Here is a 13,897-nt window from a genome sequence, read left to right as displayed (position 1 = left end):
CGCCCCCCCCCCCCCCTCCCCCATCCTTCCTCCCAGTCCATTTCTCTCTTTTCAAAACAAACAACAGGGTGGCTTGGGAACAGATTATAGCTCCTTGCATCGTTGACTCTTTCAGCCATTTTCCCTGCTGACCAATGCTCAGCTACAGATGGTAAAATGATGGAATTTTATAACACAGTTTAAGCAAGTTTACCCTTAGATGGATGGAGAGAAAGTTTACAGCCTGCTTCAGAGCCAATTCTGAGTTGTCCTTTCCATAATGACCTTGGCCACACAAGTATTTCACATTTTCTCTTCAAACTTTAATCCTTGCTTTGGTAATCTGTGTACATTCTCAGACACAATTATTTCATTTTATTAGCTATGACTTTAGGATACAAACAAGGTATCATTTGGCATCAATGATGAATAATTTTTTGAGTAAATGGCGCCTTAAGGGCAGCAAAGCCCACAAAAGGTGGCAGAGGAATTTTCTTTTCTTCTTGAGAGCTGTTTTGATTTCATGTGTAAGTTTTACTTTTGATTTGCTGTTTGATTAATTGAGACATGAGAGGATTTTAAATAGGCAATAAAACGGTTGGTTTATGCAGTAAAATAATCTGATTTAGGTTTGATGAATATGATGTTTTATTAAAAAAATCATTTTGGGGCGGCACGGTGGCGCAGCTGGTAGAGCTGCCGCCTCTCAGCGAGAAGGTCACTGGAACAAAACCCAGCTGGGGGATCTTTCTGGGTGGAGTCTGCATGTTCTATCCGTACATGTGTGGGTTTTCTCCTGGCACTCAAATTTCATCCCACAGATCAAAAACATGCATGTTAGGCTGACTGGTAACTAAATTGTCCCTAGGTGTGAGTGAGAGAGTGAAAAGCTGTTTGTTGCTTTTGTCTCTATGTGTCCCTGTGATGGACTGGAGACCTGTCCAGGGTGTCCCCTGCCTATCGCACAGTGTCTGCTGGACATGGGCACCATGTGATCCCAGTGACCTGAAAAGGAAGAAGCGGGTAAAGATGATGGATGAATGAATAAAAATAATTCTGAGTAACATACAGAAGAAAAAGCTAAATATTATAGATCTTGAAACTAATTTGACAAAATATCTGGTTTTACAATTTCAGATTAGGCACTAAAACCCTATAACTTTTTATTTTCTACTGCAGCCAGTTGTCATGTTACTGAGTTCATCTGTCAGACATCTCTTAGTATGATTCAAACAAAACTGAGCAAACATAAAGGGTTTAACTCGAAGAAGTCAGGATCTGTAGCACTACTTCACCAAGAAGTTTCTGTTTCTACCGCTTAAACCTAACTAAACAAGAAAAACTGTACAAAACAAAGCAAAAATCAAACTAAAAATAATGTAAACAAACAGAACGTGGTGGCTCTTTGTGTGAAATGACACCCAGTTCTCAGAGTTCCAGTTTTCTGTCTGAATGTTTCAATAATTCTTGCTATTATGAAAAAAGACCTTTTAATTTTTATAGTATCTTATATTTGCAAACATAATGCATAGGATAAATCCCCAAACAATTACGTCTTTAAGAGCCACCGACAGTCAAATTTTAAGTGTGACAATGAGTCTGGATAAACTGCTCACTTGTTGTTTTTCACATATAAACTGAAAAAAATATGAATCCAACACTTTTGTTTATGCACCCATTTTTCATGAGCTGATCTCAAACATCTAAGACTTTTGCTATGTACATAAAAGGCATTTTCTCTCAAATATTGTTCACAAATTTGTGTAAATCTGTGTTAGTGAGTACTTCTTTGCTGAGATAATCCATCCACCTCACAGGTGTGGTGTCTCAAGATGCAGATTAGACAGAATTATTATTGCACTGGTGTGCCGTAGGCTGACCACAATAAAAGACCACTCTAAAACGTGTAGTTTTACTTTATTGGGATCCGGAAGGGGTGGGGTGTCAGAAAACTAGCTAGTACCTGGTGTGACCTTAATTTGCCTCACACAGTGCAACTCTTAGAGTTGATCAAGTTGTTGATTATAGTCTGTAGAATGTTGGTTCACTCCTCCTAACTGGCTGTGCAAAGTTGTTGGATATTGTCTGAAACTGGAACACACTACCAAATGTACCGATCCAGAGCATCCCAAACATGCTCAATGGGTGGCATATCCATTGAGTATGCTAGCCATGAACTGGGATGTTTCCAGTTTCCAGAAATTGTGTACAGATCTTTGCAACATGGGGCCATGTATTATCTTGATGCAACATGAGGCGCTGGTTGTGTATGAATGACCAAACAATGGGCTTAAGGATCTCATCATGGTATCTCTGTACATTCAAAATACCAGCAATAAAATGCACCTTTGTTCGTTGTCCACAACATACGCCTGCCCTTACCAAAACCTCACCGCCACCATGGGCCACTTGATTCACAACATTGACATCAGCAAATTGCTCACCCACATGATATCAAACACACAGTCTGTCATCTGTCCTGTACAGTGAAAACTGGGATCCATCCATGAATGTTCTTGTTGTATCTCGGTGCAATGATAATAAAGCTTATTCTGATTCTGATTCTGAATAGAATACTTCTCCATTGAGACATATGTCATTGAATGTGAGCTTTTGCCCACTCATGTTGGTTACATTGACAAACTGCAGTCAGGTAGAGACCCAAATTAGGATGACCAGCATGCAAATTAGCTTCCCTGAGGTGGTGTCTGACACACTGTGCAGAAATTATTTGGTTATGCAACTCGATTGTTACAGCAGTTGTCCAGGTGGCTGGTCTCAGACAATCTTGGAGGTGAGGATGCTGGATAGGGAGGTCCAGGGCTGGTGTAGTTACAAGTGCACTACAGATGTGAGGCCAGTTGGATGAACTGCCAAATTCTCTGAAATGCCTTTGGAGACAGCTTATGTTCAAGTTCAGTGTTCTTTATTGTCATTTGCATCACATGTGGTACATGAGGTGGAACAAAATTGTGTACTCAAGGTCCCAGTTACACCAAAAAATAGCAAAAATATAAAGTATAGAAAGAAACATTATATAAGGATCTAAGATAAGGATTTAGATATATGCTAAAACAAACGCTAAATGATACGCTAAAAGATCAAAGATATACGCTAAACACTAATAATGTAAAATAATATGGTATATTAAACAGAAGTCCTAACATGAGTCTATAGTGAGCAGATGGGTATGAATACAGCAGTGTAAAGGCAAGAGATCAGCAGCATGGATAATCAGCAGTACAGCTAAGTCACATATCACCAATTAAAGTGGCATTAGAGTGATTTTTTTTCTTACAGTGGTTATCTTGCTTAGGGATTTGCAAGTCTAACAGCTTCAGAGTAGAAGCTGTTGCTCAGTCTAGTGGTTCTGCACTTAATGCTCCGCAAACTTCTGCCTGAGGGGAGCAGGGAAAAAAGTGTGTGTTCTGGGTGAGTGGGGTCCTTCATGATGCAGGTGACCCTCTTCCTGCATCTAGAGGTGTAGATGTCTGTGATGGTGGGGAGGCTGACTCCAAAAGTCTTCTGTGCAGCCTTCACCACACTTTGCAGAGCTTTCTTGTCTGTAGCTGTGCAGGCCCCATGCCATATGTTGATGCTGGAGCACATGATGCTCTCCACTACACACCTGTAGAAGGAGGTGATGACTGAGCTTCTTAGTCCAGCTCACCTCAGCTGCCTGAGGAAGTAGAGTTGCTGATGAGCATTCTTGATCAGACCGGTAGTGTTGTTGCCCCAGCTGATGTCATTCAGGTGCACACCCTAGTACGTGTAACTGGAGATCGCTTCCTTGGCAGATCCTCCCTGTTTTGGGGATGTGAGAGGTGGGGGGTGGGAGGGGTTGCTCTTTCTAAAATCCTAGATCATCTCCTTCGTCTTCTTCACATTGATGTGAAGGTTGTTCTTTCTGTGCCAGCTCTCCAGGTGTTCCACCTCCTGCCTGTACCTGGACTCATCGTTCTTTGTAATACATCCAAACACTGCTGTATCATCTGCAAACTTTACAATATGACAGACTGGATGGGTAGGTGTGCATTCATATGTGAGCAGAGTGAACAAGAGGGGCTCAACACACAGCCCTGAGGGGAGCCAGTGCTGAGGGTTATGGTGGAGGAGGAGAAGTTGTGGATCCTCACAGACTGTGGTCTGTTGATTAAGAAATCCAGGATCCAGTTGCATAGGGAGGTGCTTAGTCCTTGTGTGAGTAGTTTGTCCATTAGGGTCTGGGGAATCATGGCGTTGAAGGCAGATGTGAAATCCACAAAGAACATACGACTGTAGGAGTCCTTTTGCTCCAGGTGCAAGAGCCACGTGGACCACAGAGGAGATGGCATCCTCTGTTGAGCGATTCTTGCGGTTTGCATACTGGTGTGGGTCCTCACTCATGTCAATGGTAGCTTTGATGTGCGCCATGACCAGTCTTTCAAAGCATTTACTGACTATCGGGGTGAGGGCTACTGGCTGTTAGTCATTCAGACCAGTCATTGCAGAGCTCTTAGGAACTGAGATGATGGTGGCAGTCTTCAGGCAGGTGGGAACAGTTGCTAGGACAAGGGAGAAGTTAAAGATATTGGCTAGCACCTTGCAGAGCTGATCGGCACTGTCTCTCAGCACCCTCCCCAGGATGTTGTCTGGGCCAATGGCTGTGTGATGATTAATCCTCCTGAAGGTCCTCTTTACTTCTGCTGAGGTCATGTTGAAGAACTCCTTCTGATGGTGAGGTGAGTCTGGTGCTGGGTGGTCTATTTGGGTTTTCAAAGTGGGCATAGAACCTGTTAAGAGCATCAGACAGTGATGGGTCCCTAGGTCATTGTGTACCCCTGATTTTATAGTCTGTGATGCACTTAATGCTCTTCCACATGCTCCATGGGTCATGTGAGAGGAGATATTCCTGGATCTTGCATGTTTGTTGCTTTGGCCCTCAGCAGTCAGCTCTTTCCTTGCCCTTCCCAGTTCCCGTGAGTCGCCAGACCTCAAGGCAGTATCCTGGCCTTTCAGCAGGATACAGACCTCTGTGTTCAGCCAGGGTTTCTGGTTCGAGTAGCACTTCACAGTACTGGTGGTGGTGACATCATCAGCACACTTGCTGATGTATCAGAGGACAGCAGATGCGTATTCCTCCAGATCCAGTTCTACCTCATTTACTGCCAGTCTGTGTGTCTGTGTGTGTGTTATGGTAGAGAAATGAACAGTCAGTTCACAAGCAACAGCCTTGGTGGACATTCCTGCAGTCACCATGCCAATTGCACACTCCCTCAAAACTTGCAACATCAGTGGCATTGTGTTGCGTGATAAAACTGTATATTTTAGAGTGGCCTTTTATTGTGGTCAGCCTAAGGCACACCTGTGCAACAATTATGCTGTTTAATCAGCATCTTGATATGCCACACCTGAGAGGTGGATGGATTATCTCGGCAAAGGAGAAGTGCTCACTAACACAGATTACACACATTTGTGAACAATATTTGAGAGAAAATGCCTATTGTGTACATACAAAAAGTTTTAGATCTTTGAGCTCAGCTCATGAAAAATGGAAGCAAAAACAATAGTGTTGTGTTTATATTTATGTGTACTTATAACCAAATTGGAGTTTATTTCCCTTTGATTGTTGCTGGCTTAGAAATGTTAACCTTAATAGAATTAGTGGCTTAAAACCTTAATGAGCTGAAAGGGTTTTCACATGATCAGGTGATTTTTGTAACTAATTTTTTAACTGTCAACAATTATTTTGAAATCTATTGACAGTATATAAAATTAGACACATATATAGTTTAATAAGCAACAGAAAATGCAACTGTCACAAGAGCAAATTGTACATTTGCTAAACTATTAAAGTTTTACTTATAAATAGTCCACATGTTGTTAACTATTTTCATCACCAAAGTAATAACCTTCTGTTGCGTGCTCCTCCAAGTAGCAGATTTGGATCTAATTTCCTCTAATATTTGTAACTCTCTCTTCTAAACTCTAACAAAACCTCTCTGTATTAACACACTAATGAAACATAAAATGAACCTGGTTAGCTGGATAAAGATTTTTGACATAAATTCTTATTTCACTCAGAGCTTGCATTAACACCGGTGAGCAGAAATACTTTAAGCAGTGTTGAATATCTATAGAAACTTGAGTCAAATGAAGATTTTTAGACATTAATACATTGCAGCGTAGATTGCTTCTGCAACGAGCATGGATTGAAATTGTCAAAAAAAGTCACAGTCAGTAATTGGAAGTTATTGCCTGAACAGAACAAGGAAACAGAAGAGAGCTGCTGAATTCATGTTGACGGGGGAATCATTCGGAGTGACTAAAGTGCCTGTCACACAAATGGGTGATGAGGTTTCAAACTAAAAAGGCTCCTTTGTGGAACAGATGGCATCGTGACTCTGATTTATGATGCCTATGCATAGACCTGCAGGACTTCGAAGAAGTAAAGTCACAGTGATTGTGAAAGTGTTGGAGCTTGATGTATGTTCATGACTCACAGCAACTTTATGATGTATATTTTATCTGATTAACAGTCCACATCAAACAAACAAAAGTTAGACAAATATTAAAAAAAACTTTAATAGCACAGCGGACAAAACTCAATAACTATTTTTTTTTTTTGTCAGGTGATTACTCAAAAATATGTAGAGCTAGAAAGTGACGTAGCACAAATGGGGTAATGAACACTTTTTAAAACATTTAAAAGTTTTGTCTACATTACATGTAAAAAACAAAAGTTCTTGCTATAGAGTTTTTTTTTTTCCATCTTACCTGACAGATGCTGATCCAATACAAGTTAAACTTGATAGGCTGTTATCCACAAATTAATAAAAAGCTGTTAAATTTTAGAAATACAATAAGGGAACCATTATACCTTAGGTTAAAAAAAAAGTGTCTAATGTGTCACAGTTTCACAACTTTTGGGAGACAGTGATAAATTGTGCCTGTTTTAAATTTACAAGTAGCTTCTCTCCATTGGCTCCCTGTCAAATTCAGAATATAATTCAAAATCTTACTTCTAACCTACAAAGCTCTCAACAACCTATGTCCATATTATATTACAGATCTTATTGTTCCATATTTTCCTAACAGAACACTTTGCTCTCAGACTGCAAGTTTACTTGCGGTTCCTAGAGTTTCCAAAAGCAGAATGGGAGGAAGCTCTTTCAGTTATCAGCTCCTCCTCTCTTGTGGAACCAGCTTCCACATTCTGTCCATAAAGCTGACACATTGTCCAGTTTTAAGACTGGGTTTAAGACTTTCCTTTTTGATAAATCCTATAGTTAGTCAGCTTGGTTTCCTGACCTATTCCTTATCCTTTGCTGCTATAACCTTAGACTACTAGAGGACAAATTGACCTAATTTCATCAAATGAACAGTTACAATTGCATACATATGAATAGTTTGTATTTGTAATTATTCTTTCTTAACATGTGATTTCTGTCTTTTTGTCTTTCCTCCTAGAGAAAACCTGATGGCCTCCATCCTGGACCTGTCATTGGGTGTTCGTTTCTCCTTCCTGTCCTCTCAAACCCAGCCAGTCGAAGCAGATGGCCGCTTGATCTGCTTGATGTTTCTTCCTCATGCAGGAGTTTTTCCTTTCCACTGTTGCCTCTGTGCTCGCTTAGGATGGGAGACTGCGATGAAGTGAAAACTCAAAGCAGTTCTTTGGATCCTTAGATGAATAACATTATATGTATACGTCTGCAACCTCTGCTCGACTGCCTGGCTGACATCAGGGACATGGATGGCTTTAAACTTCTTAAGTTTCAATTAAAAGAAGTTTGAAGTCATGTTGTTCCCTCCCAATGACACAATCACAAACCACTGCATCGACCTTTCTGCTCTAACCCTGTCAGAAAAACAAAGAGTCACTAATCTGGGCGTGATAATGGACCCTTCCCTGAAACTTAACAATCACGTAAACATGAGGCGGCTGTCTAAACTGAAGCCCATATTGTCCCAAAATAACCTGGAGACAGTAATACATGCATTCATTACATCTAGGCTTGATTACTGCAATTCACTCATGTTTGGTATCAGTCAGACCTCCATTGCACAACTACAACTGGTCCAGAATGCAGCAGCCCCATTTTTAACCAGTACAGGCAAAAGAGAGCACATTACACCAGTTTTGGCCTCACTGCACTGGCTACCGGTTCACTTTCGAATCCAGTTCAAAATACTCCTGTATGTCTACAAATCGCTGAACAGTTTCCCCCCCACCCCCACCCCCCCACCCCCACCCCCATCTCTGATCTGCTACAACCGTATGTCCCACCACGTTCCCTGAGGTCAACGGACCAATTGCTCCGCACAGTTCCAGGATCTTGTCTTAAGCGCAGAGGGGACAGGGCCTTCTCTGTAGCAGGACCAAGACTTTGGAACAAGTTACCTCTGCTTGTCAGACTGGCCCCCTCCCTCTCGGTTTTCAAGGTATGAATGTTTCTATTCAGTGCCCTGTGACAACTTCTGTTGTGATTTGGTGCTATATAAATAAACTGAATTGAAAATTGAATTGAAGTATGACTGGACTGAAACTGAATCAAAAGCAGCCAACTTAAAAGAAAAAACAAGACTTTTAGCAAACCTAAAGAACTATTTTTTCGCATCACTTAAAGGATTGGTTTCTGGGAAGTAAAAAATAAATAAACACAAAGGTGGTAAGTTTTTTTTTAACAGAACTTTTATATTCTATAACTGTTTATTGTTGTCGCTGTTGTCCATTGTTGTCATCATTCTTTGTTGAAATCAGGTCTCTCTTGTAAATGAGTCCTCGAGGCTCAATGGGAATTACCTGTCTAAATAAAGGTTGAATGAATATTACCACAAAAAAAATAAAATAAAATAAAATAAAAAATCAGAAAATATAGTTTACTGTAAATATGGTCAGTTTAGGGAAACATATTGTCATATCTGTACATTTTCTGTTAATTTCCTTGAGTTTTCTTTTGTCTTGGTCCTTGTGATTTGTTTTCTGTTCCTTGTGTTTTGACTCTGTATCCCTGTGTTTCCGTGCCACTCGTCACTCTGCAGCCGTTTATCCCTCACACCCATTTGCAGTTAGAAATCATCCCAGGTGCTTTCATTTCCCACTCTCCCTCAGTTCTGCTTAAACCACTCCTGATCACCATTCCATGTCGGCTCATTGTTCTGTGCTGTCGTCAGATGTCTCGGTCCTGCCTGTGTTCCCTCGTGCCTCCTTGCGTCTACCCTCCAGAAGTTTTTGTGTTTGTTGCTGCCTCGTCAGCCTTTTTCTTTGATTATTTAATAAATAACTTTTAGTTTATTCAAGCTCCTCGTGTCTGCCTGCATCCTGGGTCTCAGTCCTACACTGACCACGAGACATATCAGATATAAGATTTTAGTTTTTTATGCCAAAAACTCAAACCTAGATGTTATTTTATGTTTTCTGAAAAAAGTTAGATTTTTTTTTCTGCCACCGTGTCTTCTCAGATTTAAACCCGCCCAGGATTACAGATTACTGATTAACACTGGATTACAACAAACAATTTCTAATGCTTTAATGCCGTCATTAAAAACTTGCTGTTCAATAAATAAATGAATGAATACCAACCAACCAACCAACCAACCATCCAACCATCCAACCAACCAACCACTGTGATGGACTTGTGACCTGTCCAGGGTGTACCCTGCCATAATCCCTACAACACCAAAATGTCTTGATGTAAAACAACAGGGATTGATGTTGCAGAGATTACAGTATTCTTTGTGTTCACATCACCTTTTTGCAGCTCTTGTGTGGCAGGGAGGAAGTGTCTTCTCCTAAGCTGTGGCTCATTCCTCTAAAGATAACTTATTGAATTTAAGGACCAAGGCTGCCAGAGGACGCCGCCGACACGTTGTATACTTATGGTATTCAGTGAGTGGCGAGAGTCCCTATTGCAACTTAAGATATTGTGAAATAATCTTGTTTTCCTTGTGCTCCTCGCAGATGAGAATACGTTTCTAGTTTTCTTTAAGTTTGAGACTTAACTTCATCCTCCAGCCTGTTTGCCTTGGACCTTCACCCTAAAACCAATCCTCTTCATAAAGACATACAAATGGAAAGATCCCTCTCTCTCTCTGATGAAGTCCTTTGGATGAAAGATGAAATGTCTCAACAACAAAAAAAGAAACCGTCCAGATGACCTGACTGAACTTTGTTGGACCTCTCACTTACCTCTAAATCCTGGTCTGACCTGACACTTTCATAAACCAACCTGTGAAACACCTACCATACTCATCTTCCTGTAACCTAAAATCTCAACGTCCTCTCCAAACCTGAGCAACCAGGCTCATACAACCAGAGTAAGACTCCTCTAATTACCATAATATACAAACCTTCCAGAAGACCCTACCATCTTCATTCTGCTTCCACAGACGCTTACCAATCCCCCCCCATGTCAGCCCCTGTAAATATTATATATTTTTTTACTTCAGTCTGTTGAGTCTTCCTGGGTTTAAGTTAATCACACTCTGGGAAATCAAACAGTACAAATGCATCCAATGTGTTTTATTCTCAGAAAGATTGTTGATATTATAAATGTGGTATAATTTAGACAACATATGTGCAATAAAAACTTTTCCTACCCCATGGGATCTGTAGCATTCCCCTTAAGAGACCAGGGACCACAGGTTGAGAAACATGACCTTATTTCTAAAACTACTTAAGTTTGATGTCCTTCTTTCACCAATCCAAGTTACCTAATCATTACTTAGACAGTTTTAATTACAGTTTCAGTGATATAATGGAAAAATAGCATGAACATTTTACCTCATTAAAGCAAATATTATAATTAACCAGTGTTGGGAAGTAGTATGAACCATTGTATCTTAGCTCAAATGTTTTGCTCTGGCTGTGGCTGATTTCCTGTTAATAAAGTTCTCAGTCAAAGCCCTTCAACCTTAATCCCCTCATTAGACCTGATACCCACTGTGTGGGATGACCACTGATGGGAGGGGGCAGCAGAACAAGTTGGCATTGAAACTGGCATCTGAGAGCACAAGACACAAGTGGTTTGTCTGATGGGAATAAATGGCTGTGGCAGGAGAGAAACAGAGGAAGAGAGGGTACCCAGCCTTACAATTTAACTGCAAAACTGAAGGCAATTATCAAGGAAAAGAGGAACAGAACAAATGTTGATTGGCTGCTTGTTATGAGGTGGAATAAAGAGCTTGTGACCAGCCCGAGAGACCTCAGAAACATACGATTTCATTTAGAGTTGAATGGGAGCTAAATTTACTCGGCAAAAAATCCAACTCATGGCAGTGAATGGTGATTAAAAATCAGTGAATTATACAAAGTTATACGATGTAGGTTTTTCATTCTTCATGTTTATCACTTATAAGCCTCTGCTGAAAAGGGGCCAATTATAAGATATTTGTATAATTTGATCAGAAAAATACCAATTTAGAAAGGTGACAATATGGATTCAGCCTCTTTAGACTACTCATTTTGGTATACACCTCTGCAGCTGTGTTTATTTGTGTGTGTGTGTGGCTCTTTGTCTATACTGAGCATGTGTGCAACTGTGTGTAAGCGTGTGTGTGTGAATGACAGGCATGAGTGGATCACCCTGCCATGACAAAGTCTATCGATCAGTGTGTCAGCGTCTGGGGAAAAGGTTAATCCGACCGATGCCAGCTCTGCGCCTCACCACATCTCTGGCCAGCCCCGCGTCCCGCCCCAGCCTGCTCCCTCTCTTATCAGGATTAGAGGAGTGTACAAAAGGGCAGAGCATTCCCAGGACACACACTGACCTTCAATAATCCCACCAACCTGACGCTCTGCCTATAATTAACATCAGGAACAGAGAGGGAAAATCCCTGCTCTGCCTGTGCAGCATTCCTGTGGCTCACAGACTGAAACCAGAGAGAGAAAGTTACAGTAGAGTTGAAGACTCAAAGCTCAAAGCCTCGCTTCACTTATATGTTCTGAATGCCCAAGAGAGCACGGCTGACATTCTGGAGGTGCTGACGAGCATACCTGTGCTCCTCTGTGCACAGACCCTAAACACAGATTTTAGAAACATGCTGAACCAAGCAGGGAGAAAAATATGTTCTTGGGACCAGTAGACACCTCAGTGGTAAAGGAATGTTGAGGACAAAATAGAAGACGTGAACTTGTGTGTGTGTGTGTGTGTGTGTGTGTGTGTGTGTGTGTGTGTGTGTGCGTGCATGCATGCATGTGCACATGCTCACCGGGTCTTGGTTCATCTGAACTATGAGTTGTTTAACAGCGTGCAAAGTGGGTTGCTCCATCAGAGAAGGATCCTGCCAGTGACGATTCAGGTCGAAGCCCATCAAGGAACACCTGTACACACACACACACACACACACACACACACACACACGCACGCACGCACGCACGCACGCACATACACGCACACATATACAGAGAGAGATTAAAAAAACACACACATTTAGGGGTGAAAAATATCTTCTGCAGTGAAACATTAAAAATATATATTTATATTTATACCTGACCTGTAATGACATTATGGATCATATTTAGAGCAAAAGCTTGTTTAAAATAATTTAAAAAGTTTCTAAGCTAATTGTATGTTGTGCTCGTAATATAATTTGTTTACAATTGGTCTGCTTTTATTATTTTTCAAAATTTTCTCTGGTACTTGTTTTGAAAGCTTTTTATTTTTATTTTTTAATTTGGTAACACTAACACTTGGTCACTAAAACAAACCTTTACAGTAAAACTAACAAACTAAATAAATAAATAAACATTCAGAACATGGAGATTTTATGTCACTTTTAACAAACATAAAGTCTTAGAAAAACTCTATAAAGAAAGAAACTATGAAGAACAACTTAGTTCAGCTAAAACTTTGCACTAGCCACTCCAAAAGCCCTGAAGTGTTTATTTGTATACGTCATCTTGAGTCTGTTTAGCAAAAGCTAACAGAGACGTAAAGGAAATAATGGGGGAGAAGGGTGGGGTGAGGATGCACAAGCCTTGAATCAAACATCTGGCTGGCCTGGAAGTAGACGGTGGATGTGTTGGTGATGAAAAGCCAAACGTGCTCCACCTCCATCGGTCTCTAACAACTATAATGGGATGTTTGCATGTAGAGATGCAGCCTGATTTGCCCCGCTGGTTGTCGTGTGGCTCTTTGACATTTCCTGAAGCTGCTGGAAATGACGCAGGTGTTACTGTGCCACAGATACTACAGGGCAACTGAGAGAGCAGCCAGCCGTGAACAGGATACTCATCCCAGGTTAACTGCCATTGATTATTTGCTCTGCATGTTCCAGTCTGCTGTCCACTGTATCCTGCTGAGGTGGTTGTGCTGTGTTTGCATCCCTGTGTGTGTGAGAGACAGAACGTGACAAAGCACATCGACGTCCATAAATGGGAATGTGTGACTGGTGAGGTGATGACTGCCACAATTTACCCTCTGTCAATATCAAGCTTATCACCACTAACTGCAAAAGCAAACTAATGTAAATCATTTTTACGCAGCGATCACTCACTGGAGGCAAGGAACTGAGGACCTCTGCAGAGGGTTTTTTAAAGCAGTAGAGGGGCATCACCACTAGATGGCGTTCACAAACACAATGGAAGATGCTGATGCTTATCTCAGTCAGAATTAGTATTCTGGGAGCTGAGCCCATTAAGTAAAAGGCATTTATGAGGAAGGAAGGAAGGAAGAGGTAGGACAGAGCTGCAGCAACAGTGTCAAAGACAGAGAGAAGGAGAGGATGGACAGGAAGGAGGCAGAGAGAAACAGCCCTGAAGCCAAATATCACACTGTTATTTATATACATTTATTAAGCTTCCTAAGGGGGTTAACCAAACTCAGATGTTAAAAAAAATCAAATGAATTTTGTTTAATGTATTAACATGTAAAAAATATAATTATTATTATTAATAATAATAATAATAATAATAATAATAATAATAATAATAATAATA

The 13,897-nt window shown here is 40.8% G+C and overlaps 1 protein-coding gene across 1 annotated transcript in view; it reads right to left on the bottom strand.

Moving 5' to 3' along the window:
* The window catches only part of agbl4 (AGBL carboxypeptidase 4), a 396,952-nt gene that overhangs the window by 27,688 nt on the left and 355,367 nt on the right, over nucleotides 1–13,897 (bottom strand). Inside the window, exon 8 of the mRNA XM_037698354.1 lies at nucleotides 12,169–12,280. Coding sequence (XP_037554282.1) covers nucleotides 12,169–12,280 — 112 coding nt within the window. The remainder of the gene's footprint in view (nucleotides 1–12,168; nucleotides 12,281–13,897) is intronic.

Source organism: Nematolebias whitei, chromosome 3 (assembly GCF_014905685.2).
Source record: "Nematolebias whitei isolate Nwh7 chromosome 3, NemWhi1, whole genome shotgun sequence".
Classification (NCBI taxonomy): domain Eukaryota; kingdom Metazoa; phylum Chordata; class Actinopteri; order Cyprinodontiformes; family Rivulidae; genus Nematolebias; species Nematolebias whitei.
This window is presented reverse-complemented; position numbering and strand designations above follow the sequence as displayed.